We start from the raw sequence: 24266 nt of genomic DNA, 5'->3' as shown, positions 1-24266 counted from the left end.
GAATGACGGATTTCACATGACAAGACTGTTGCCAATTCACTGAAAATAAAAGTAATAATAAAACATTGTCTTTGACTGAAGAGCTTAAGATCCTAGAACTTTCAATTCCTACCGCCAGGGAATACTTTGGTGGCCCGAAGCTGTGGTCGATTTCTTGAAAGAAAACCTGGTGCTGAGAGCAGATTTCATTTCTCATATACAAATACAAATACAACGCCACAACAGGCAAAATGCCCAACGAGGTGGCTGAGAAAAAGATGCCCATAAAAATATGGATGTCAAAAATACAGCAACCTAATTAAAAATGCAATTAACAAAAATTATAAACAGTATATACACATGATAAAATATTATACAATGCCCATAAAGAATACTTATGGTTGTCTTATTCTAAGAATGGATAGCTTTTCGATTTACCCCAACATGTTTATCGTATTTCTTTTTAAATGTGTCAATTGTGTTACAATTTACTACCTCCGGGGGGTAAGCTATTCCATTTATTAACAACCCTATTAGAGAAAAATTCCCTGCGACACCATAACCTTGCATTGTCCCTCACCAATCGATACTGGTGTCCCCTTGTAAAAGCAGTCGATTGGAGGTGTACGAAAAGTTCATGGTCCCTCCTATCCATCCCATTGAAAATTTTGAACACTTCGATCATATCTCCTCGACACCTGCGTTCATCCAATGTAAACATATTCAAAAAATGAAGTCTTTCTTCATAACTCAAGCCCTGTGTGCCAATAAGGACACGCGTAGCTCTTCTCTGCACCCCTTCAACCAAGTCTATGTCCCTCTGTAGGTATGGTCTCCAAAACCTTACAGCATACTCCAGTCGAGGACGAACTAAGCCTCGAAAAAACAGAAGAATAACTTTAGGAGAACGCGAAGAGACCTTTTTGAAAATGAGACCAAGCCAAGCATTCTATTCGCTTTTTTGATCACCGCTGAACAATGTTCAGAAAACTTAAGTCGCTCGTCAATGAGAATTCCCAAGTCGGTGACCCTAGTTGCATCCGGGATAGTGACACCATTCAACTCGTAAGAGAACCGTGGGTTGTTCGAACCAAAATGAGCGACCATGCACTTATCTACGCTAAACGTCATGCTCCATTCATTTGCCCATGCTGCAATCCTGTTTAAGTTGGTCTGGAGCAACTCCCTGTCGCTTTCATTCCCGATTACCCCCATTAGCTTCACATCATCTGCGAATTTGCTAGTAATCCCATCGATACCCTGATCAAGTTTGTCGATAAAAAGTGAAAAAAGTATGGGGCCAAGGACACTTCCCTGAGAAACTCCACTTGTGACATCTGTCCAACCAGAGAATTCCCCGTTCACCATAACTCGTTGCGACCTATCTCTTAAGCACGATTCTATCCAATTCAGCAAGTTGCCCCCTATTCCAATCTCGTGTAAACGCTTCAAGAGTTTGCCATGTTGGACCCGATCGAATGCCTTCTGGAAATCAAGGTAAACAACGTCGACATTTTTGCTCTTACCCAAAGCCTTAGTCATGATAAAATATTATACAATGCCCATAAAGAATACTTATGGTTGTCTTATTCTAAGTATGGATAGCTTCTCCATTTACCCCAACATGTTTGTTGTTCTTTTTGAACGTGTCAATTGTGTTACAATTTACTACCTCCGAGGGTAAGTTATTCCATTTATTAACAATCCTATTAGAGAAAAATTCCCTGCGTCACCATAACCTTGCATTGTCTCTCACCAATCGATACTGGTGTCCCCTTGTAAAAGCAGTCGATTGGCGGTGTACTAAAAGTTCGTGGTCCATCCTATCCATCCCATTGAAAATTTTGAACACTTCGATCATATCTCCTCGACACCTGCGTTCATCCAATGTAAACATATTAAAAAAAAAGTATCTCTTCATAACTCAAGCCCTGTGTGCCAATAAGGACACGCGTAGCTCTTCTCTGCACCCCTTCAACCAATTCTATGTCCCTCTGTAGGTATGGTCTCCAAAACCTTACAGCACACTCCAGTTCAGGACGAGCTAAATCTATAGTCCAAAAACTAAAAAATAGTCCAAATCTCATTCTGAAAATGGTTGTTTATGTTTTGTCACCTGAAATCATTTCTTGTAGACTGAAAGACCCATCGAGAAGAAATATAATATTTCTCCTCAAAGGAAAGACCAGGTCAAAAAAGTGATGGACAGAAAAGATGACTATAGTTACATGTCACAAAAAGTTACACGAGTGTAACTGTGTGAGAGAAACGACAAAATAGAAAATACTCTGACATCTACTGTGAATTTGGATGCATTTAATGAAAGAAATTAATTATTAATTCAACAATTATAGCTTAAAAACGCGCATAAATTACCTTCATATGCACTTACACTTAAAAATTAGAAATTCAATTCCAAAGGATGGCTGGAAATGCAAAAAATTGTGTCTTACAAATATTGGTACAATGCTCACGACAAACATTTTTTTCTGTTTGTGATCCTCAATCGGTGACCTGAAACTCGTTAATTTCTGTTTTGATCAAAGAAACGGTCACCATTTGGTAATCATATCACGAAAACGTTGCTCTTTACTCTTTAGCCTCAATAAATATGGTCAGGAAGGTGTGTGACTATTTTGAGAGATGAAAATATAGTAGCCAAAGACATATTAGAGAAGTAATACTTGAGTGATTCAATAAAAATTACAAAAATTGTGTAATTCCCACTAAAACATAAGTTTTCTGTTGAAAATGAAAAACCATTTCCAATTCATAGTTACCTAATGACCTTGTTGTTCACATACATTTGAATTAAACACTTGTTTCTATGAAAAGTTTCAGCTTAGAGAAAAAAATATTTAAATCTTATAAATTTGAAGGCATATCCATTGAAGTTCATGTTCTCATATTCTAAAATAAATTTGATGGAAATTTATAAATTATCCAGAAGTCAGACTACAAACAATCAAAATATTTCCACATCACTTTTAAACCGTGACTGCTGCGTCCAATTTTCCGCTTTCTATTTATTCAAATTTAAATTGCATGCAAAGTCCATGATATTCGTCGGTAAATTTCATTTTATTTTCAGTTTTTATTATCGTTTCTTTAAATTTATGAACCTATCATCTAAATAAAAGCTTTAAATAGTGATTTACCGAGTATAATTATTCCCTGTTTCCCATTTGTATCTGTGATAATAAATTGTAAACTGTTTGTTTTCATACACATTTATTTATATTTATGCGATTGAAATTATTTCATTATGGTATAAATGAATGCAGATTTGTATGTTTATGGTACTATGTATAGTAACATATTGATTTAAATGGCATCAATTTGAATTTGAATGAACCCCACCCAGTTTTAACCAGTTATTTAGAAAGGTTGGTACTTCACTACCAGTTTCGGGGTGGCTTAAATGTGCAGAACCTTATATTGTAAAATCTTATACATACATATGTATACACAAACACCATGCCCTTTAACATAGAGATATATCCTATATCACAATAATTGGCCCTATCCAAACACCTTTAGATTCAGGGGATAGTGGAATCTGTAAAGAGCCTGCATCTCCAATGAGCCAAATTTTTATGGCCCATTAATTTGGGACCAGTAGGCTATTTCTGTGTGCAATTCACCTTGGTTAAGGAGCCACCTCTCTGATCGGGAAGTTTTTTTTTGAGCCGTGTTTTCCCAGGAACAGGTTTACTGTGCCGCATGCAACATTGATCGCTCAGCAGGACATACCGTCCACTCACCTATAGGAAGAGTAGTACAACTGCTATCCTATACAGGGAAGGTGCTAATGAATTGTTGGGGCCAGTCGCACAGATATACAGGAGTAGTGTTGCTGAGGGTATCGTCCCGAGAGATTGGAAACTGGCTAACATTGTTCCGATATTTAAGAAGGGTAGTAGAGAAGTGGTGTCAAATTATCGTCCAGTGAGTTTGACGAGCTTCCTCTCGAAAATTTTGGAAATTATCATCAAAAGGCAGTTTGTGAAGTGGATAGACGAGAATAATGTATTGTCGGATAATCAGCATGGGTTCAGGAAGGGGAAGTCATGTGTAACTAACCTCCTTTGCTTCTATGATTACGTTACTAAGGCTTTGGGTAAGAGCAAAAATGTCGACGTTGTTTACCTTGATTTCCAGAAGGCATTCGATCGGGTCCAACATGGCAAACTCTTGAAGCGTTTACACGAGATTGGAATAGGGGGCAACTTGCTGAATTGGATAGAATCGTGCTTAAGAGATAGGTCGCAACCAGTTATGGTGAACGGGGAATTCTCTGGTTGGACAGATGTCACAAATGGAGTTCCTCAGGGAAGTGTCCTTGGCCCCATACTTTTTTCACTTTTTATCGACAAACTCGATCAGGGTATCGATGGGATTACTAGCAAATTCGCAGATGATGTGAAACTAATGGGGGTAATCGGGAATGAAAGCGACAGGGAGTTGCTCCAGACCAACTTAAACAGGATTGCAGCATGGGCAAATGAATGGAGGCATGACGTTTACCATAGATAAGTGCATGGTCGCTCATTTTGGTTCGAACAACCCACGCTTCTCTTATGAGTTGAATGGTGTCACTATCCCGGATGCAACTAGGATCACCGACTTGGGAATTCTCATTGACGAGCGACTTAAGTTTTCTGAACATTGTTCAGCGGTGGTCAAAAAAGCTAATAGAATGCTTGGTCTCATTTTCAAAAAGGTCTCTTCGCGTTCTCCTAAAGTTATTCTTCTGTTTTTTCGAGGCTTAGTTCGTCCTCGACTGGAGTATGCTGTAAGGTTTTGGAGACCATACCTACAGAGGGACATAGACTTGGTTGAAGGGGTGCAGAGAAGAGCTACGCGTGTCCTTATTGGCACACAGGGCTTGAGTTATGAAGAAAGACTTCATTTTTTGAATATGTTTACATTGGATGAACGACAGGTTTCAAGGAGATATGATCGAAGTGTTCAAAATTTTCAATGGGATGGATAGGATGGACCATGAACTTTTCGTACACCGCCAATCGACTACTTTTACAAGGGGACACCAGTATCGATTGGTGAGGGACAATGCAAGGTTATGGTGTCGCAGGGAATTTTTCTCTAATAGGGTTGTTAATAAATGGAATAGCTTACCCCCGGAGGTAGTAAATTGTAACACAATTGACACGTTTAAAAAGAAATACGATAAACATGTTGGGGTAAATCGAGAAGCTATCCATTCTTAGAATAAGACAACCATAAGTATTCTTTATGGGCATTGTATAATATTTTATCATGTGTATATATTGTTTATGATTTGTGTTAATTGCATTTTTAATTGGGTTGATGTATTTTTGAAATATATGACATCCATATTTTTATGGGCATCTTTTTATCAGCCACCTCGTTGGGCATTTTGTCTGTTGTGGCGTTGTATTTGTATTTGTACAGAGCTCAACGAGCTTCACTGCAGTGGTTTATGTCGGGCATGGTTGGTAGACTGCTTCTGGAGGAGTCAAATGCGTCATGCGCAGAGCATTTCGCTGATCTATTCACTTTTGCTGTTTTCTTTCCGTTCCTTTCTGTCTCCATCTTTTATTATGCAAAATAGCAAAGATACAAGTATGTGCAGATAAAAGAATGGATGATGTGCCACACTAGGAAAACATCAACGCATAAGCATGATAAAGTTACATCTCTGCTGACACGAAATGGTCCTATTTGAATCACAGCGCGCCGAAAAATCTGCTGCTAGGAATACAGAAGCATAGAGAGCCCCAACGTAAACCTTCGTGTGGAACCGTTGATAATTTTAAGGCTATTTTTTTGTGGAACCCTTGATAATGAGGCTGTTCTGTACAGAGCTCAAATTTTTTAATATTTATCCAAAAAAGTGTCCCTACTGCCCTCTCAATAGCATCATTGCTCTAGGGCAAGATGAAAGAGGGCTTAGGCACCACCCTTTTTATTTACATATTTACTGTCTCTAAATCATTGTGCTAGATTTTATCGTGGAAGCCCCTATGCTAATGAGGCACTCATGCATGCCAGCTGAGATTCGTGTTTAGATGGTCCTTTGTGACTCGTTATGTCTGCCAATTCAAGAATGCTAGCTTCTAGTGCAGTGTTTCTCAAAATTTGTGTTACGGCTCCTCTAGAGCAGTGTTTCTCAACCACTGGGTTGCGGCCCAGTATATAATTCATACCGGGCCGCGAGTGATTAGCTGTTTCATATTTCCTCATTCATTTTCCATTGGTTGTGTGTTTGACCATGCCTTCGACTCACAAAAATGAATGAAACCGGGCTGTGTGTTTGAAAAGGTTGAGAACCACTGCTCTAGAGGCATCAAAAATCTTTGTCGGGGGCTGAAGATATTGATTTGTGTGTCTATTTATGCTTTGAAGTGGTTCTTTCATAAGTGGAAATATCTATTAAACTATAACTGGGGAGCTACAAATGAGCCCTAAATTGGGCAAGGGTGACCAAAATTTGAGATCCACTATTCTAGTGGATAGAAAATTTCCAAAACACATCGTTTTCACAACTTATAATTTCTTGATCAAACGTAGCATGATACACGAACTACTGGAGTTTCTGGTTCGAAAATTTCAAGTGTGAAAAATGTGATGTCAGTGTTTGTGATTTGTCTAGTTATCCAAGAGAATGGTACAATTTTTTTAAACATCACTATCTCTTTAAAATTCAAAATAAAGAACAGTTTTTTGAGTATCAGGAACAAGAAAGTTTTCGTCTTTGAAAGCTCTCCGGGTTCCAGTATGTTTAAGGGTTCTGTGGAGTTTGATCAAGCTGAACCCCCAAAAAGTTTTCGTGGATCTCCAGATCAGTTGGAAATCCATGGCTTAGAGTGGCCCTCTTCAGATCCATCTTGACATGTGGCTTCGGGGGGGGTCTCAGATTATTTTGTATTTCAATTACATAAATTCTGTTGGACCTGGAAGGGGACGATGCTGTTAAAGGCCCTGCTGTCCCTCTTCAAGAGATTTCACTGCACTTGTGCTTTCTATGTGCAAAAGTGATTGTTATGGTGTTTCTTTTGGATATTTTTTCTTACGGTTGGTAATTCAAATAAATTTTGATTTTAATGACCACCTCGTGCTTGTAGGAAATAAGTGTGATGTGTTCAGGATCTATCTTGCCCCCCCCCCCCCTAGTTACGGCCCTGGGTAGAAGGTTTGTTCTTTCTTTCCCCCAGCATTGATCAACTACCTCAAGTGGACCAGGGAATGTGCTAACTACAATCTCGTCTTCAGAGAACAAGTTGTACACTGGTTTGTTTGCAAGGCAAAGCGAGTAATTTTTTTAAAGTTCTGAGTTAAACTTTGAACAAGAGCTGACATGCTATAGTGCGTGAAATATTTGAAATTTTGGGTTGAAACCCCCTCAAAAATTCAATTCATGGATACCGTTTAGGCTACTTTATTTGCTTATTAAGGGAAAGGACCCACACAAGGTCATAGCAAGAGGGATGTATCTATCTTTGTAGTCCCCCTCTGAAATCAATTTCTGGCTACAGTCCTGTAAGGACCTTAGGTTCTTATACAACTCAGGATCTAGGAGAGTGAGTAGGGATATTTCTTGCTTGTATATATCTATTTGTTATGATTCATAGGTTAATGTTTCTACTTTCAACTGTAGATGGATATATTTTTTTCTCATATATCCTGCTTTTCGTTTCATTTATTGAGAAATGGCCAAAATGGACCAGATGACATGGATTTTACCATCAGTTGTGATCTTTGATGGAGAATGAAACAGCTGCATAAGGGAACAAGAAAGAAGTCATTATGCAAGCACCAACACTATCTGAACTGATTTGTCCTGAAAGTGAAAGTAAGACCATTTTTTTCTTGATTTCATGTAATCTACATGAATTTTATATGAAATTAGTTTCTGAATCCCTCCACCTTAATGTGTGAAAAATCTACCTTGAAATGAAAGGATTACAACTCTAATTGTTTTGGTTTTTAGTATATTATGTTTAGTATATTATATTATCTCAGCCACTTCATTGGGCATTTTGCCTGTTGTGGCATTGTATTTGTATCGCTCAAGTCAAGGGTTCTCAAACTCTGTGCCACGGCACCCACCTTAGTCGAGCTCTGCAGAGCGCTGGCCCTGACAAAAGTTTTTTGAAGAGACATTGTTAAACGGTTCTTTGGAGCTGCGGATAAGCATTAGAGGGAATAACCATTCTTCCTAATGGGGGCACGGCGGATGGAAAAAGTTTGAGAACTGGCTTAAGTGTTATGTGCTTACAAATGAAATGAAGCATCGTCCGAATATGAGTTATTCTTGTGAATGAAAAAGATTTGAAGTATAGATTAATTTTGATTGAGTTCAATGCTCATCCCTTTATAAATAACCCTTTACTGGCACAGCAGGTTCTTTTCATACCCCCCAACACACATACATGTTCATCTTGCCATCTCTTGAGAAAGAAATGCATCTGGTCAATTTCCTCAAACTTTTCAAGCTGGTTTTTTTAATTTGTTTGCCAAATTTATAATGTTCAGCTTTTCCCTTCCTTTATGGGTCATCCTCACAAAATTAGACAAAAAATTTAAAAAAAAAAAAATAATAAATGTCACTAGAAAAATCTGAAAAAAAAACAATTATAGGGACGTTTCTTTACCTGCTGATAAATAAAATATAGCTAGTAGCGAAGTTTATTTAAAATTAATGGGGTGGGGAAAAATCTAAGATTCACCATGTTAAAAATGTTAAAATTAAGATGGGCAAATCCGACATGGCATTTTGCATTATTCAGCTCATGAATAAATATTTATACTTGACAATCCCAACATGTTCATATATTTTGGTAGTTTATTTTCAACGTGGACAAGCACTGATACTATGAAAACTTTTTTTTTGTCATTTTATTTATTTCTTTTCTTCTCTCTTTTTGTTTCTTTTTTTTCATCACTTTTATGGGGACAACAGATTTTTAATCTGTGTTTGTTTTTCTAGTGCACAAGAGACGTTCTTAAAGTAGATGAAAACCTTAGATAAAACATTACTGCAACTTGATTTTGCAACCAAGAAATCAGGGTTTTTATTTTTATCACCCCTAACTCAGGATTGAACCTTTTCTGGTTACCTAATGTCAGGGGAAAGACATTTTTACGTGATTTGCAACACTGATCAAAAACTAAGCATGTTGGAAACATGCTTTCCAGAAATAATAGAAGTGTCTAAACTTAAACATGAAGTGAATTGGAAAATAATTTTTAACTATATATTTCTCACAAAAAAAGTTGCCAGGAGAAGGACAATTAATAAAAACACGCAGCTGAATAAATCTAATTTGCGAATAAATTTACAATCCTAATTGATTAAAAAGGAATTTCCAAATGTCACAAATTGGGGGTAGGAAGCTGGGGGGAAATTTTCATTTGGCTGCAAACTATTGATAAAAAATATTTAAAACTATAAAAAAGATGAAATATGAAAGTACACTGTCATATATAAAAACATATGTTATTGAAAATCAGGATATATTTTTAAGATAGGTTATAATTTTAAAACTGGAAAAATGGGCTAGGGACAGCCAGGAGGAAAACATTTTCTTACTAAAAGCAAATTTTAAAAATTTGTTGATGAAAAAACTAAAAACAGAGTAGCGAGTTGTCAGAAACTGGAATATAAATAAAAAGTTTTGAAAAATAAGTTCAATGTTATATTTAATGTAAACTGCTGGGGACACAATTTAGGCCAATTTCATGAGGAATCACCCTTATATCATTGGTCAAAGTTTCCCTGAGGTATGAAGTAACCCCCTACTTGTGTGCAAGGTTTTTTTTTTGCCTGACGGCCGAAGTGTTCAGATCGGAATGGTGTCTCAGAAGAGTGTCAGTTATTTTGATAACTTTATCAATAATTGACACTCAGATTAATTGTGGAACATCAGATATCCGAGGCTGAGCATGGGAGGACAGTGCTGTTAGTGAATCCTATGTAACACCTGTGTGATCAACATATTGTTATGTTTGTAAGCACTGTTTCTGACTGAGGTTAAGACTAACTTTGGTGCTTGTGAAAACATGGTAACCATTACTTGAATTTGTAAATTTCACTTTCTGAGTATATTTGAAACATATCTGTTAATTTTTTACTCATTAAAATTGCATTCAATGAATGTAATATAGGATTCGAAAAAAAATTATAAAAGTTTTTCTCTCATAATCGTTTGAATGTGAGTCATAGTAAAAGATATTTGAGAAAATAAGAGAAAATTGAAAAATCACATTTAGTGACTTGATTGATAGATGAGTTAAGTTATTAAAAAAAACTATTGCTTTTTTTATGAAAACTTTTTTTGTTGGTAAAAATGCATTAACACTTTCTGGGTTCAAAATGACACCATGAAGCCAGTTGAACACAGAATTTTCACAATACCAGTTCAGCATTAAAGAATGCTTTTGGTCGTCTTTGACATGCAAGAATTATTTTCTATGATCCTGTGTGTGTGTGTTAGGTGGTTTGAAGCTGTTTCTTCGTCACATTATCAATTGGTAGATCTCTCTCTCCCTCTTTGAAAGAGTTGCTACTTATTTTTTAAGTCATGATCACTTTTTTAAAATATCCTAGCATTAAAAAAAAGGATTGATAAACTCTGGTTAACTCGGTCAACATTAGTAACATTCTCGGCATGTCCTTAGGTACCTCAAATGTAGCTTTCATAATGTTATATTGATTATACTTTCATTGTTGTGTTTCAATACATTTTCATGTCTGTGTAAGTATCATTAATTAATGTTTTCTTCCCTCATACTATATTAAACAGGCAAGAGTGTGATTCAGGATAAGGAGTCTAAGGAAGAAGCAGGAATGGATCCTTCATCAAGTCCAGTGTGTGAGAAGTCCTTGCGAAAAACAAATGCATCAAGAGATGAGTTTTGGGATGCTCTGAGCTCTCATTACAATTACCTGATGGATGACGGATTGATCAATACTTGCAGAGTAAGTTTTTAGTAATTAGCTTATGTGATTTATGGTGCTAATGCTGATCTAATGCAGTGGTTCTTAATCTTTTTTGATTTGTGGAGTCCTATCTGGTTTATAATTTCTATGACGGAGTCCGTAGGTCTATTTTTTATTTATTCTTCAAAATTACCGATTTATTTTTATTAAAAAAAATATAATTTTAAAATTTACTGTGTTTTTATATTTTGAGTGGCAGCAGAGCCCCTGGGAAGGGCACATGGAGAGAGTGATGCATTAGATCAGTGGTTAAGAACCATTCATCTATTGCAGCGGTTCTCAACAGGTGCTCCGCGGCCGCTCAAGGAAAATAAAAAAAACCGGTAGATTAAAAAAAAAAAATTAATATTTTTGAATAATAAAAAGTCAGTCAATTCTATGAATAAATAAAAAATAGGCCTACCGGGCTCTACCATAGAAATTATATACTGGAAAGGGCTCCGTGGGTCAAAAAAAGTTGAGAACCACTGATCTAATGCATAAATTTTCAATCTTCTCTGTGTTACATATTTGTGTGCTCATCTGAATGCATTGCTGAAATTCTCAGGCATATATAATGTTTTTCAAACATTTATATGCTGAAACACATTTAACTATACTCAAGAGACCGAAGAAACATTATTTTGAAAGAGTTATCCTCGAGGACTGGACAAATCCCAGTCCCTGGCGCCATGTCGACTAAAAATTTGGTATTGGCACCTATATAAAATATTCTTTGTGTGATTACTGAATTACAGGCTGAGAGCAGCACAAAATATTTGGGATTTATAGCAGTATATCTGCAACATGAAAGAGGCTCACTGTGCCTTGGGAAAAGTCAAAAGAAACATTATTTTGGACCTTTTTCTTCGGGACCTACATTTTTTTTGATTTGTCCAGCCCTGGTTATTGCTATAGATGGAACATATATTGACAATATGGAAATTTTATCAGGGCTTCAGTAATATTATGTAGGTGATTATCATTATACAAGGTATTGGTTATCTGGGATTTTCACTTTAATAAAACTATTTTTCATATTTTTCAATTTTATACACTCTGCTAATTATTTAGCAATATACAATACTCTGCTACAATTTTAAACTCTGCTAAATCCTACTAAAAATGGGGATCTTTGTTTATTTTAATGATTGAAGAACATAAATGCTGTCTAACATAGCCATTTTAGATTATAAGCAGAGCTATACCACATACATTTATAACATCCAAATCATTTAAACCTAACTGTTCATAGAGAAAAAAGAAGTGCTGGAATTCTTCATTGAAAAAGAACTTTCTTTTCCAGAAATAGATCACATACCATAATTTCAAGACATATACAATCAACTTTTATAATTCTTACAGACTATATATTTTTATATTTTAGGAAGCAAGTAGTGATTTGTCATGGGATGATGCGGAGGAAGTAAAAGAGGTCCATTGTTGGTCTTTCACTCAGTTCATCGAGCATTTCAAAAGACTGCATGATGCATTGCATCATTTACAAATAAGCATGCAAGAAGCAAGCAAAGAGGTAATGTATATACACACTATGTTTTTCTTTAATGTGTATATTGTGTACAAATGTTTCAATGCTTTATAGCATTGCTAAATGAAGCAAATGGAACTTGCAGTAAAAATATCTTAAAATATCTTAAGTAATTAATATATGTATTTTAAGTGGTTTTCCAGCTATAACACAATTTTTTGCATAATACCTAGGCATCTAAGTGTATACATAGATGTGTATAATATAATATATATACAATAAACCCTGTATAAAAGAAACATCAATAGACTGAAATAATATTCCTTTTTAGACAGATTTCCATTTTATAAAGGTGCAAATGAAAACCCTAATAATTGAACAGACTACATTTTGATTCCGTTTAAGAGGTTTCTGTCTCGGGTTTCACTGTGTATATATATGCAGTACTTTACATGATGACAGTACTTATGCACATTAAGTTTCACAACAAGTGCTCAAAGTTCTTACCATCCACAGTTATGCACAAAAAAAAAAAAAAACATTCCTATGTGATCAGGGTTCGCACATCCTTACAAACTCCTTAAATACTCCTAACTTTTCATTTCCTTCTGGAAGGGCCCTTATAACTCCTTACTTTTTGCAGCCACGCCTGAAAAAGTCTTTTTTTTTTCTCTGTCTGAAGGGATGATCTTTCTTAGAATAGGCATTCCCCATGGTGATGAATAGCAAGCGTTGCCTAGAAAAATAAGAGGAAGCTTCCCCCGAATATAAGGAGGAAGAAAAGAGAAAAAAAAACGCTCTCTCCCTTTATAATAGGAAATGTGAAAGCAGGGGATGGTATTGGAACATCCAATGGTTGTGCATACCTGCCAACCGGTACGATTTTGTCGTATTTAGTAAATTAATACGATTATACGCTTTTGCTTCTAAAAATACGATTTTTTACCGAATCGCTAGTTTTGACGTGTTTTCCTGAATATGTCGCAAATTGGTCAGCGTTGGAAATCGATGGTCCGTAGAACGACATCACTCCGCTGAACCAGTAGCCGAAAATTCCCCCATGCCCAGTGGTGAGAAAGTTTTTACTAAATGCGGCGAAACGATGTCTCGAACCTCCTATATTACGCAGTATATTGCGTGCAGACCTCGCAGCTTTCCTATTTTTCCTATTTTCCTACTTTCGCCGCAATAGTCTTTTTTTTACTGCAATTCTCTCCTACTATTCCTATTTTATCCCTCCTTCCCATTTGCTTACAGCCAATATCTCACTACGAAAATTCCGAGAAACCGCGAAATGTCATTGCTTTCCGCAGTTTTTTTTGACGTGTTTTATTCACATTACAACTCGCTGCTGAAAAGAAATGAGTTACATAATGACGTTACGCATTTGCGTTTTCCAAGCGTGGCGCATCGGCTCAGGACGGCTATATAGTATATGACCCTGACGTCATATACTCTATCGGCTGCATGCTCCGGTTTAAAGGGAAGATCGCTGAAACACGCGGCACACGACGCTTAACTCCTCCAGAAGCAGTCTGCCAATCACGCCTGACGTAAAGCGCTGTCGTGAGCCGTATTGCGCTCTGTAGGAAAACAGTCGTACTGCTTTTCATATTGATGAATAGATGGCGTGTCGCGCTGGGTGATTCACGTTGCGCGCGGCATAGAAAACCGGCTTTTAAAAGTGACAGCCCGAGCCACGTCTGGTTTTACAGGGGGGGGGGGGACGAGGCCGCTATTGCTGAACCCACTTTTTTTAGCTTCAGAAAATAACTTTCGGGTATCTTTATGTTAGGGGTCATTCAAGTATTACGTCAACATGGATGGGGGATTTTCGATTTGCTGACTTGCTGACGTGGAGGGGGGGGGGGTGGATGATTCTTACGTCATCAACCACCCTTTATAAAAAATATGAAATATTCTTAATGGCGTCTTACTCGGTGCGCGAAAAACGAGTAAAACTTTTCGCTAGTTTGTGGGCACCTGAACTAACATTCTCCCTATTGAGTCCCCTACAGAGCCACTCTAGTGATCTTCAAATACTTAGCGGATCCAAATGCTCTGGAGCTGTGCCGCGCGTCATATAAGTGATCCGTGATTATGCCGCAGATCACTTAAGTAATCTGGGAATGTGCCGCGGATAACTTGAGTGATGTAGAACCGCACTGGTGGCAGGACCAATGCTCTAAAACTTTGTCACATGTCACTCAAGGGATCACTTAATGTGCCACAGATCGCTTAAATGGTCTGGAATTGTGCCACGAGTCACTTAAGCGATCTGTAAATGTGTCACTTGGTTCATTGTTACAAAAATAGATTTAGGGACAGGCCACATTTGGTCCACACAGGCGGAATGTTTACCACGGGTCAAGGGCTTAGAGAGGTAGGGTCGCAATGAATTTTTTGAGCAATTTTGGGTTCTTAGCCTTCAAATACAAAAATATTTTGTGGATTAAAAAAATAAATTTTTGATCATCTGGGGGGAAGCCCCCAATTCAGATTCAGATTCCACCAATAAGCGTTAGGAGGAAGGGGGCAGAGCGCTGACAGGGGGAGGGTGAGAGTTTTGCTGACTTTTTCTGACAAGAGGGGAGAGTCAAAAATTGCTGAAAATTTGCTGTCGTAATACTTGAACAGCCCCTTATTTAAAGCATACATGTACTCAACACATGGCCTAAATGTGGCCTGCCTCAAGTGGCTCGTGGCAAATTCTTACTTCAATTGAGCGGCCCGCGGCACATTCCCAGATTGTTTGAGAGTGATTTCCGGGGGGGGGGGGGCTTTCTTTCAAACCAAGCACAACTCGGGTCTATTACCATCTATGGGCAATTTACTATCAAGGAAGTTGTGCTGGAAGTGTGTGTGTGCCTAGAGTTGCTGCAAATATAAATAATTTTGTAAGTAAAATCTTTGTTAGTTGTGGTTTTTATTTTGAATAATTGGAGGGGGAATGAATATCACTTTTAGAATTTTTATAATTTATGTGATGCTGTTATGAGTTATATTTTTGACTAATACTTGAAGGTTTTAGAACACTTTGGTGACGACAGAAAGCATGTATGTGGATTGATTATTTTATGAATTCTTATGATGCTGGGTAACAAATCAAAACTTGTAATTTTTGAACCACTTCTACATCTATATTTTTGAGAAGAGGGAAAGTTTGTTTGCAAATTAAAAATAAATTTGCATATGTGCCCCGCCCCCTTTTTGCCGTAAAACTTGTAAGTTATGAAGTTTGCCATGACTCCTTAAAAACCGCTTGAAACTCCTTAAAAAGTCCTTAAAAACTCCTTACTTTTCATTTTGAAAATTTTGTATGAACCCTGGTGATTCTGTTTTGTTTTTGTGCTCTAAAAGTTTGCCTCCTCTAAAAGTTTGTACATTAAGTTTTGAATCGCCCTATATACACACGCTGGTTTGAATTCTGATTATCAAAACTTCAGTATGTTCTAATTTAGTGGTTCAAAACCTATGATGTGCAGGCTTTCTGCATATTTCTAAGGATATGCAACCACTATTTACACATTCCTTGAGGGTACAAATTTATAGTGACGTGCAACACTTGCATTTCTAGGGTACACAATGTATACCTTTTGCTAATTTTTTTGGGGAGTACACAAGCCTTCTATTTATTTCATAGAGGGTACTTAGAGCATGAAAGGTGAGAAACCATGCTACTAGTCGGTTATCAGGATGATTGCTACTTAGCGATGAATAGAACCAGGCAATTCTTTGTATAAAGGGTTGTTTTGACAGGCAAAGCTGTCCAGACTTCCAAATGTCAATAAGTTGTGCTCGCATTCACAAACCAAAAAAAAAAAAAGGTTCCTGCTTTAATCACTACTGTAAATAAGAATGTGGAATACCATTAAATTAACAAATTTCTTTTAAATTGTGCTAGTTTGATATAGTTGTAATAAAAACTTGAAGTAATAAAAAATTGAAAGAGCAAGTTTTCTCAAGATCTAAAGTTGGGGTTTTGCTTTAAAAATCTTGTTTTATAAAATTAAGTTAGGTTCAGAAGAAAATGGTGATGCTTTGTTTTATGTTAATATGCTTATCACATTTGAAGGTATCCATTTACTTTCCAGAATGTTCTCGATGAACAGAAGAGAGTTGCGTATTTGTGTAAGCATTTCAATGAGCAAGGTCAGAAGTTAAGCAAGAGGTATCCTGACATGAGAGATGAAGTGCATAGACATCTTAATCTACTTAACAACAAATGGGTGGCTGTGGAACAATCCATAAATCCCAACAGAACTCAACCTGATAAGGATAGTGCTTTCGATGGTAAGATGTTAAATTTAATGCAATATCATCTGGTGTATAGAAATTGTCTATTTAAAATTTTTAATTTAATTCTTTATTTTATTAGTGATGTAATTTAATTTTGCCCTCGATTTTCTTTTTCCTGTGTTTTTAACAGGGTTGTTTGGTTTAAACCTTGGTTTTAACCAAGTGGTTTTTTTCAAAAAATCAAATAAAAGTTGCCTAAATATAATTTTTTTCCTTGAAAAATATCATATTGATTCCTTATTAGCCAAAATGCTTAATTTTTACCACATTTTATATCCTTGGGGTACATTCTGATGGTATATCTTTAAATGACATAAGATTTTATAAGCGGTTTTTTTCAAAAAGTCTCATAAAAGTGGCCAGAATATATATATATTTTTCATATGAAGTATCTTAGTTATTTAAAGTTATATACAAAAGCCAAAATTTCTCATTCTTACAACATTTTCTAACCTTTGGCTACATTCTGATGCTCTATCTTCAGCAAATTCATGAATAAGGATTGCATCACACATCTAAATGTAGTGGTGTATTATCTCACAGGGTTTCTTTTTCCCTTCACAAAGAAGCAGCAACAGCACCATCATGCTAGGGGCAGGTGATCCTATAATCCAATAAAGACACCAGCTGTCCTTAAAGGACAAAGACCAGTGTACTAGTAGTTACATTACCTAACATACATTTTCATTTTCTTTCCCATAAGAAGTAGCACATCTCCTACTGTATATCTCCCAGTCTTAATATTCAATAGTTGTTTTTTTTTATACTTTCACACTTAAGCCCAGTTAATCAAGGTTCTACTGTATAGTACATAGTAACAGATTTATGAAACATAATCAGCTATATACAGGGTGATTATAATTTTAAGTTTTGATTCCAAAGCTATACAATAAGTACTGGTCAGAATGACTTGAAAATTTGCATGGATACTCCTGAAGCAATGGAAGTTTCTTTTGCAAAAGGAAAAAAGTGCAAGTAGTGCAAAATGTGCAAGTAGATGATGCTGTACTTGGCCAGTAGTAAAATGCATTTTGTGCAACCACATCATTTCAGCTCTTCCACAGCATCAGTGTGTGGATAGAACTTCTATCAAGATGCACATTGTAATACCAGCAAAGCAGCTGCTGAAGACTAATTTTGACAGGATGCACCTTAACCCTTGCAACTTCTGGCTGTGGGTGTAGCTCAAAATGTTATAAACAGTGGTCAGATTGCTAACTTTGGTGTATTGCAATCTCCAGCACATTCCCTATATGTTAGAAGTTCCTCATTCCTCAGGAATATGAACGGGGGGGGGGGGGGGCATTTGGTTTAATAAAGCTGAATTGCAAGCACATCCACATCATGACCATGGCATACTCCGATTCTGTTGTTGAATAACAATTTTTGTGCTTTCAACCTCAGGTTGGATAACATATTTAACATTTCTTAAGTAAGTTGTAGTTATTTGTTCAATTACTTCGTTTTTTGTGATGTTTCCATGAATTATGAAATCATGCAATGCTATAATTAAGGTATAATTTTGCCATGACTGGCTATCATTTCCATTCTGTGAGCAAATTTCCCACTTGTTGGATGATGTCATTAATTTTTTAAGTATTTTTTTCCCCTTTACCAATTAAAATTGAATTTTTTCAGGAATATTCATGCCAATTTTCAAGTCATTTTGACAATCGTTCTTTTTTACAGCGTTTTGGAATCAGAACCTTAGTTATAATCACCCTGCATATCGTATTCTCTGTATATCGTATCATTGCTAATTAATCTGCATTATTTATGCTTCATTAAATACATTATATTCACCTAATTTTTATTAGTTTTTGCAAAATAGCTTCCTAATTAAGCATACTGAAAGTAACTAGAGAAAACCTTTATATACTATATGATTAATAATAACATCGAAAGAATTTTCAAACACACAGTAATCCATTGAGTCAAGCAAAAATAATTAAATTGCAAAAGTTGGTTTTTGTTAAAATGTAAGAAATATTTTTTGATTAATTAGTATGGGAATAGTGTTAATTACATTAATAACCATTTTATTTTAGTTAATTATTAGAAGTTTGAATGATTTTTCAGAAATTTCATTGTTTTTAATGTTAATACTATTTAAACCAAAAAAACCTGGTTTAAACCAAAAAAACCCGGTTTTTTGGTTTTTTTCAAAAAAACTGGTTTTTTTACCAACCCTGGTTTTTAATGTATCACATGAAAATAGTGCCCTAAACATATTGTACATAAATTTGTATGCTTTTTGATAATGTTAACTCTTACAGCAGGGCAATCTCGTCAAACTTGATCTGCTTTATTTTGATCACCTCGAAATATCTCTGGTTCTTAACCCATTTTTGACTGATGTTGCATTTGCGCAATGCTTTATTTACGTTTTTTTTCAATTAATTTTTATTCTATTTTTTTCATGAAATTAACAATTTTGTGGAAATTAAAAGGCTCAATGAGTGTCATAATATTTTTTAAAATTTTACAAAGAAATGTAATTTTTTATGGCTTTTCAAAAATGAAATGTTTGGAAATTTTATCCTGATTTTCGATCTGGGGATTTTATTTCTTTCCGTGGCTATGAACAAAAATTATTTTTTTACAAATAGAAAAAAAAATTGAATTTTTTTGTCACATGAAGATACATGAGGTTCCCAATATCTTAATCACCAATTATTTTAATTAAATTAAATTAATTTGTTTATATTAATTAAAAAGTTTATTGATTGTGAATTTATATTTATTATAAAGAAAACCATGTTAAATTAATATCTAATTTTTTGAACTTCAAATATGTTATTTAAGTAACCAGTTATCATATATAAAAAATTGTGCAATTTGGTCATGAATTTGAGGAGCGCGGTCAGAAATGGGTTAACACTCTTTTATTTCCAATGTAGATCAGGAAACATAATTCAGATCAGGAAAATTTTGGCAACTGCTTGAAGGATCAACATGCACACAATATCATTTATGTTAAAAAAAACAAAAAAAACCCATTTTTTTCTGGTTCATTTACTTGAGTTTTGCTCCATTCAATATAACCAAAATAAATTTTATAAGTGTGTTTTTTTCATGGTTTTTTTGTTGAAGTATCTTAGAAATATATTTCATTGAATGTATATCTTTGAAAAATCTCAATAACAATAACAGCATCAATACTTAAATGAAATAACTTTGGAACAAATTATTTATACAGGGTTGGGGGTATTGTGATTTCTCGTAAAAACTATGTGGAAAAGTTTTTTCTGTTTTTGGGTCAGATAAATATTTAGGGAGTTATAACTTTTTAATTTTTGTGACCAATTTTCATAATGGTCAGTTATACGGAACGAAAGCAAATTTCTCCTTGACAAGTTTACCACTTTTTGGAAATGAACTGAAATATTCAATCCCATTACAAGCCAAGCTTGGTAGTCTTCTTTTATGATTGACACTTTTCCTTTTAGTTCAGAATCATGTTGTAATCTTGTGGTTACATAATAAATTTGGCCACTATATTGGCACCAGGTTTGTAAAGTGAGTCAAATGAGATCTATTTAAAAAATTGTGTTCTCAAAATTAACTTTTATTGCCTAAATGTGGTAGTTTGCTCCTATTCACTGTGAAGTCAAATTTTTTGAAAGAACGTGCATGCAGTGCACAGTGTTTCCTGTACGATTGTTTTTTACACTGACATTTTAATCAGTGTAGGAAGGATGCACTCATTGTGGATGGTGTATGTTCTGACTCCAATTGAAGAAACGGTTGATAATTTAAGATAGTTTTGATTTTAGAAAACTATTTACACTGGTTAATAAGATTAATTCCACACAATGAAAAATGAAAATAAACATGATAATTAAAAACTAATACTTGCGCGAGAGCAACACACTGAGAAAAAAGTAGGTCATGCAAGGGAAACAGTTAGACTTGTCCCCATTTTCGCCTCTGCATTAGGAGGTGAGCATAAGGGGGCGAGAGATGACTCCACAGGACTCCCCTACCAGTTCACAATTTCATGGTAGTGGGAAACGAAAACATATGCCTCTACTGGATCTTGTAGTTGTGGATGATTTAATGGCAGATCGGAGCATCTTCACTGGTTCAGACTCCACTGGAGTCGCTGGCAATTCTTGAAGCATATAAGACGGTTTCAATTGATCAGTGGAAATCCACTTTTTGCTTGACCTTAAGGCCCGTTTACACGAGGCAAGCGCTTTAGTGGGCAACTTAATTTTAACTTACCGATTCTTCTTGAAACTGTCCACACGATGAATGGCAAGTAGGCGCTCATTGGATAATTTTTACGGAGGTGAGCGCAGTTAGCTCATGCGCACTTCAGTCTACTCAAATCCACAGAGAGAGACAGATGCACAACGCGCGGGAGTATAATAGTAATAATTTTTTATTTATCTGGCATTCAGAGAGGTGCTTTTTTTAAAGCTCATAGCTTTCGTAACGATGGATGAAGATGATCAGGTAGAACTTAAGAATACTGTGATCAGAGCCACATTATATGATATTTTTTTTAAAGAATATAAATTTATTCACTTAAATAAATTTATTCAATAAAAAAGGGGAAACTTTTTTCTCACTTGCACGAGAGCAACACATTGAGCAAGAAGTAGGTCACACAAGGGAAACGGTTCGCTTGTCCGCTTTTTTCGCCTCTGCACCCACGTAAGGGGGGGCGAGAGATGACGCCACAGGGGAAAAAAGAATACACAACATATTATAAACTTATGTAAGTCATCGAGAAAAAATACAAGATTTCTATATTTCTCGTCCAAGTTGTAATTATCGATTATATGATATTTTAATCGAAGTTGAAGAGGAGATAAATTATGAATTATGGTAGCCGAAAATACTGGAGAAGATTCTTGGCATTCGTAGGAAATTCTAAGGGTTAAAAATTAAATAATAAAAATTCATTAAACAAAAATTATTTCCAAATTTTCGAAATCACTATTTTTTAATTTGATGTATAGAGATGACATCTTTATGTTAAATATTTGATCATGTATTTTTACAACAGATGGCAGCAAATTCATTCTGGACGAGAGAAATATTCGAAACCCCCCTCCAGTTTTTAATATATAAATCCTCCCCACCCGATATATATTTTTGAATCTTCAATTTTTTTCCACTCCTGACATCACGTCGACAGAATATTCCATAGCTTTTTCCAACATCGAATAATTTTTAGCTTGTTTGTTAAGGTAATTTTCATTTCTATAGTTCAACAAACATTCATGGCGAAGATATTTTTCAACAAACTTGAAGCTTGTGTCCTCTGGCCACCTCACCATCCAATATTTCCGCGGAATTCTAGCGAAACTTCAGAGGCGACGAAGTATGAACAGGTTCACGCTTGAGATCAAAATAAACCACTCCGTGAGAGAGCAAAATGACCCCTCCAGCGCGGCAGGTCACGCCCACTGGCGCATGCGCATATGTCTACTTAACCGGAAAAAATAGAACCGTTCTTATCTGACTTACCAACTAAATCACTTCTGCACTTGCGCACTTGTCAACTAAAGCCGTGTAAACGGCCCTTATCGTCTGCATACATTGTATCGTACTTGGCAACTAAAAATTAAGTTACCAACTAAAGCGCTTGCCTCGTGTAAACGGGCCTTCATCTGAAGTTGGAAAAATTTTGGCTTCTTCCCAAGAACTGCGAATGGACCAGCGTATGGCTGTGCAGTGGGGGCCGGACCATATCTGGCGGATGAAAACGTGCAAAAATGGGTAGGTCATCATGGACGAAGACTGACTTCGAGCTGTGATCTGAAGCAGGTTTCGGTCGAATCTGTTTGAAGTGCTCCCTCAGGTTATGTAGGATCTGCTTCTGTGATTTCGGACCTGAAGAAGAAAGAAAAAACTCTCCAGACAAGCGGAAATTAGTACCATATACTAGTTCAGCTGGGGAAGGATTTAAGTCTTCCTTGTGTGTAGTTCGAATGCCGAGTATGGCTGCTGGCAATTGTTTGGTCCATCTCTCGGTAGTGGTCAAACTGCATTTTAAAGTTTCTTTCAGCTGTCTATGGAAGCATTCGATCATCCCATTGGCTGAAGGGGAAAAAATAAATCTTTGTTACACTCAGTATATCCATCACAATAGTTCTTGTAAAAAAGGTGAGCTGTTTTCTCTGAAACATATTCTAATAAATGATGTTTAAAATTCTTGAATGTATATATTTGTAGAAATCATAAGTCAAATGAGGTGCCTTCGCAAATGTCTGAGAGAGCTGGAAAGCAAACTCTGCCCTGTAGGATTTTCAACAAAGTTGTCTCTTGAGACGCTGGAAGAGAAACGCAAAGAGCAACAGGCAAGTAATTTTATTTTATTAAATTGGGGTATTATTATACAATACTTGCTTAGAAAATTTCCAAATTTTTTAAATGTGTTAATATTTGTTCAGCAAATTGCCCACAGCAGGGCCAGAACTAGAGGGGGGGGGGAGCAACTGCATCAGTTTTATGTTAGAACAAAGAACACAGTTATAAAATTATCAAATTTTGAAGTTGTAGGAGGGGCCAAATCATGTTTGCCCCAGGTTGCAAAAATCTCAGTTACAGCCCTGGTACACGATCAGATTCAAGATATACTACTAAATCCTGTATCAAGGAAGCTACCTACTCTTCTATCGAAAACTAGCCTCTTAATAAAAATCAGTGTTTGAAATTATGTTCAAGCTATAAATAATGTTTACAAAAGCTTTTACTTGATGTTATGTGTTGCACCAATACACCTTTAAAAATAATTAATGGATGTTTGTTAGTTGGAAAACTATCAAAAATGAAACAATCTCTGATTTTTTAAAATATATTTATCTACCATCAACTCTTTCCAGGTGTGGATCTGTTGCGGGGGGGGGGGGGGGGTAAACACCCCTCCCAAGGACCCAATAATATGGGGAAGCTTAGTCAGCCCCCTAATATACAGGACAATCTCACAAATGTATGAAATAAATTATTTCTTCTGGCTAAACATTTCCCTGGATCCACATCAGTCTCTACTTACAGGTACAGAAGTCTCGAACAATCAATTTGTTTCTTTCAACAAAAAATGTATTTGATAGATGAAAGCCAATCCTGTTTATCTGATTGACCTCTCAAAATCGAATAAGCAATGTAAGTTTAATGTCAACCAATATGTAATGTATGCATTCATTAATGCAAATGTCTGAAAATCTATATATTCTCATTCATAGATAAATATCTATGAATACCCTATGAAGATATTACCCTTACATAAGTTGATATTTTTAAACAATTTGTCCTACTTTCTGACAAGTTAATTAAAAGCTCTTTAGTTTTTGTTTGATTTGGAATCACACTGTTTGCTGAATCTAAGCTGCATTGCTACATGTAACTGAAACACCTTAAACAAAAAAAAAATAAGCAAAACTATATATATATATATATATATTCCCCCCTCAGCAAAATTTCGTCAGCACCTCCCCTTGCCTCCTAACACATATTGGGATCACACATATGCTTGGAAGGGGGAACTAGCCCTGCTAACCCCCCCCCCTCCCATGATAA

The 24266-nt window shown here is 35.9% G+C and overlaps 1 protein-coding gene across 1 annotated transcript in view; it reads left to right on the top strand.

Moving 5' to 3' along the window:
* Positions 1 to 2976: 2976 nt before the first annotated feature.
* LOC149088532 (uncharacterized) overlaps positions 2977 to 24266 on the top strand; it is an 88414-nt gene continuing 67124 nt past the window's right edge. The window contains exons 1-6 of the mRNA XM_089248060.1: positions 2977 to 3048; positions 7672 to 7816; positions 10770 to 10945; positions 12333 to 12479; positions 16529 to 16727; positions 22923 to 23047. Of these exons, the coding sequence (XP_089104186.1) occupies positions 7771 to 7816; positions 10770 to 10945; positions 12333 to 12479; positions 16529 to 16727; positions 22923 to 23047 (693 nt within the window). The 5' untranslated portion in view covers positions 2977 to 3048; positions 7672 to 7770. The remainder of the gene's footprint in view (positions 3049 to 7671; positions 7817 to 10769; positions 10946 to 12332; positions 12480 to 16528; positions 16728 to 22922; positions 23048 to 24266) is intronic.

This window comes from Pholcus phalangioides, unplaced genomic scaffold (genome assembly GCF_987345545.1).
Source record: "Pholcus phalangioides strain wild (caught in Gottingen) unplaced genomic scaffold, Ppha-v1.0 ptg000003l_1, whole genome shotgun sequence".
Taxonomy (NCBI): domain Eukaryota; kingdom Metazoa; phylum Arthropoda; class Arachnida; order Araneae; family Pholcidae; genus Pholcus; species Pholcus phalangioides.
Note: the sequence above shows the minus strand (reverse complement) of the source record. Positions and strands in the feature narration are given on the sequence as shown.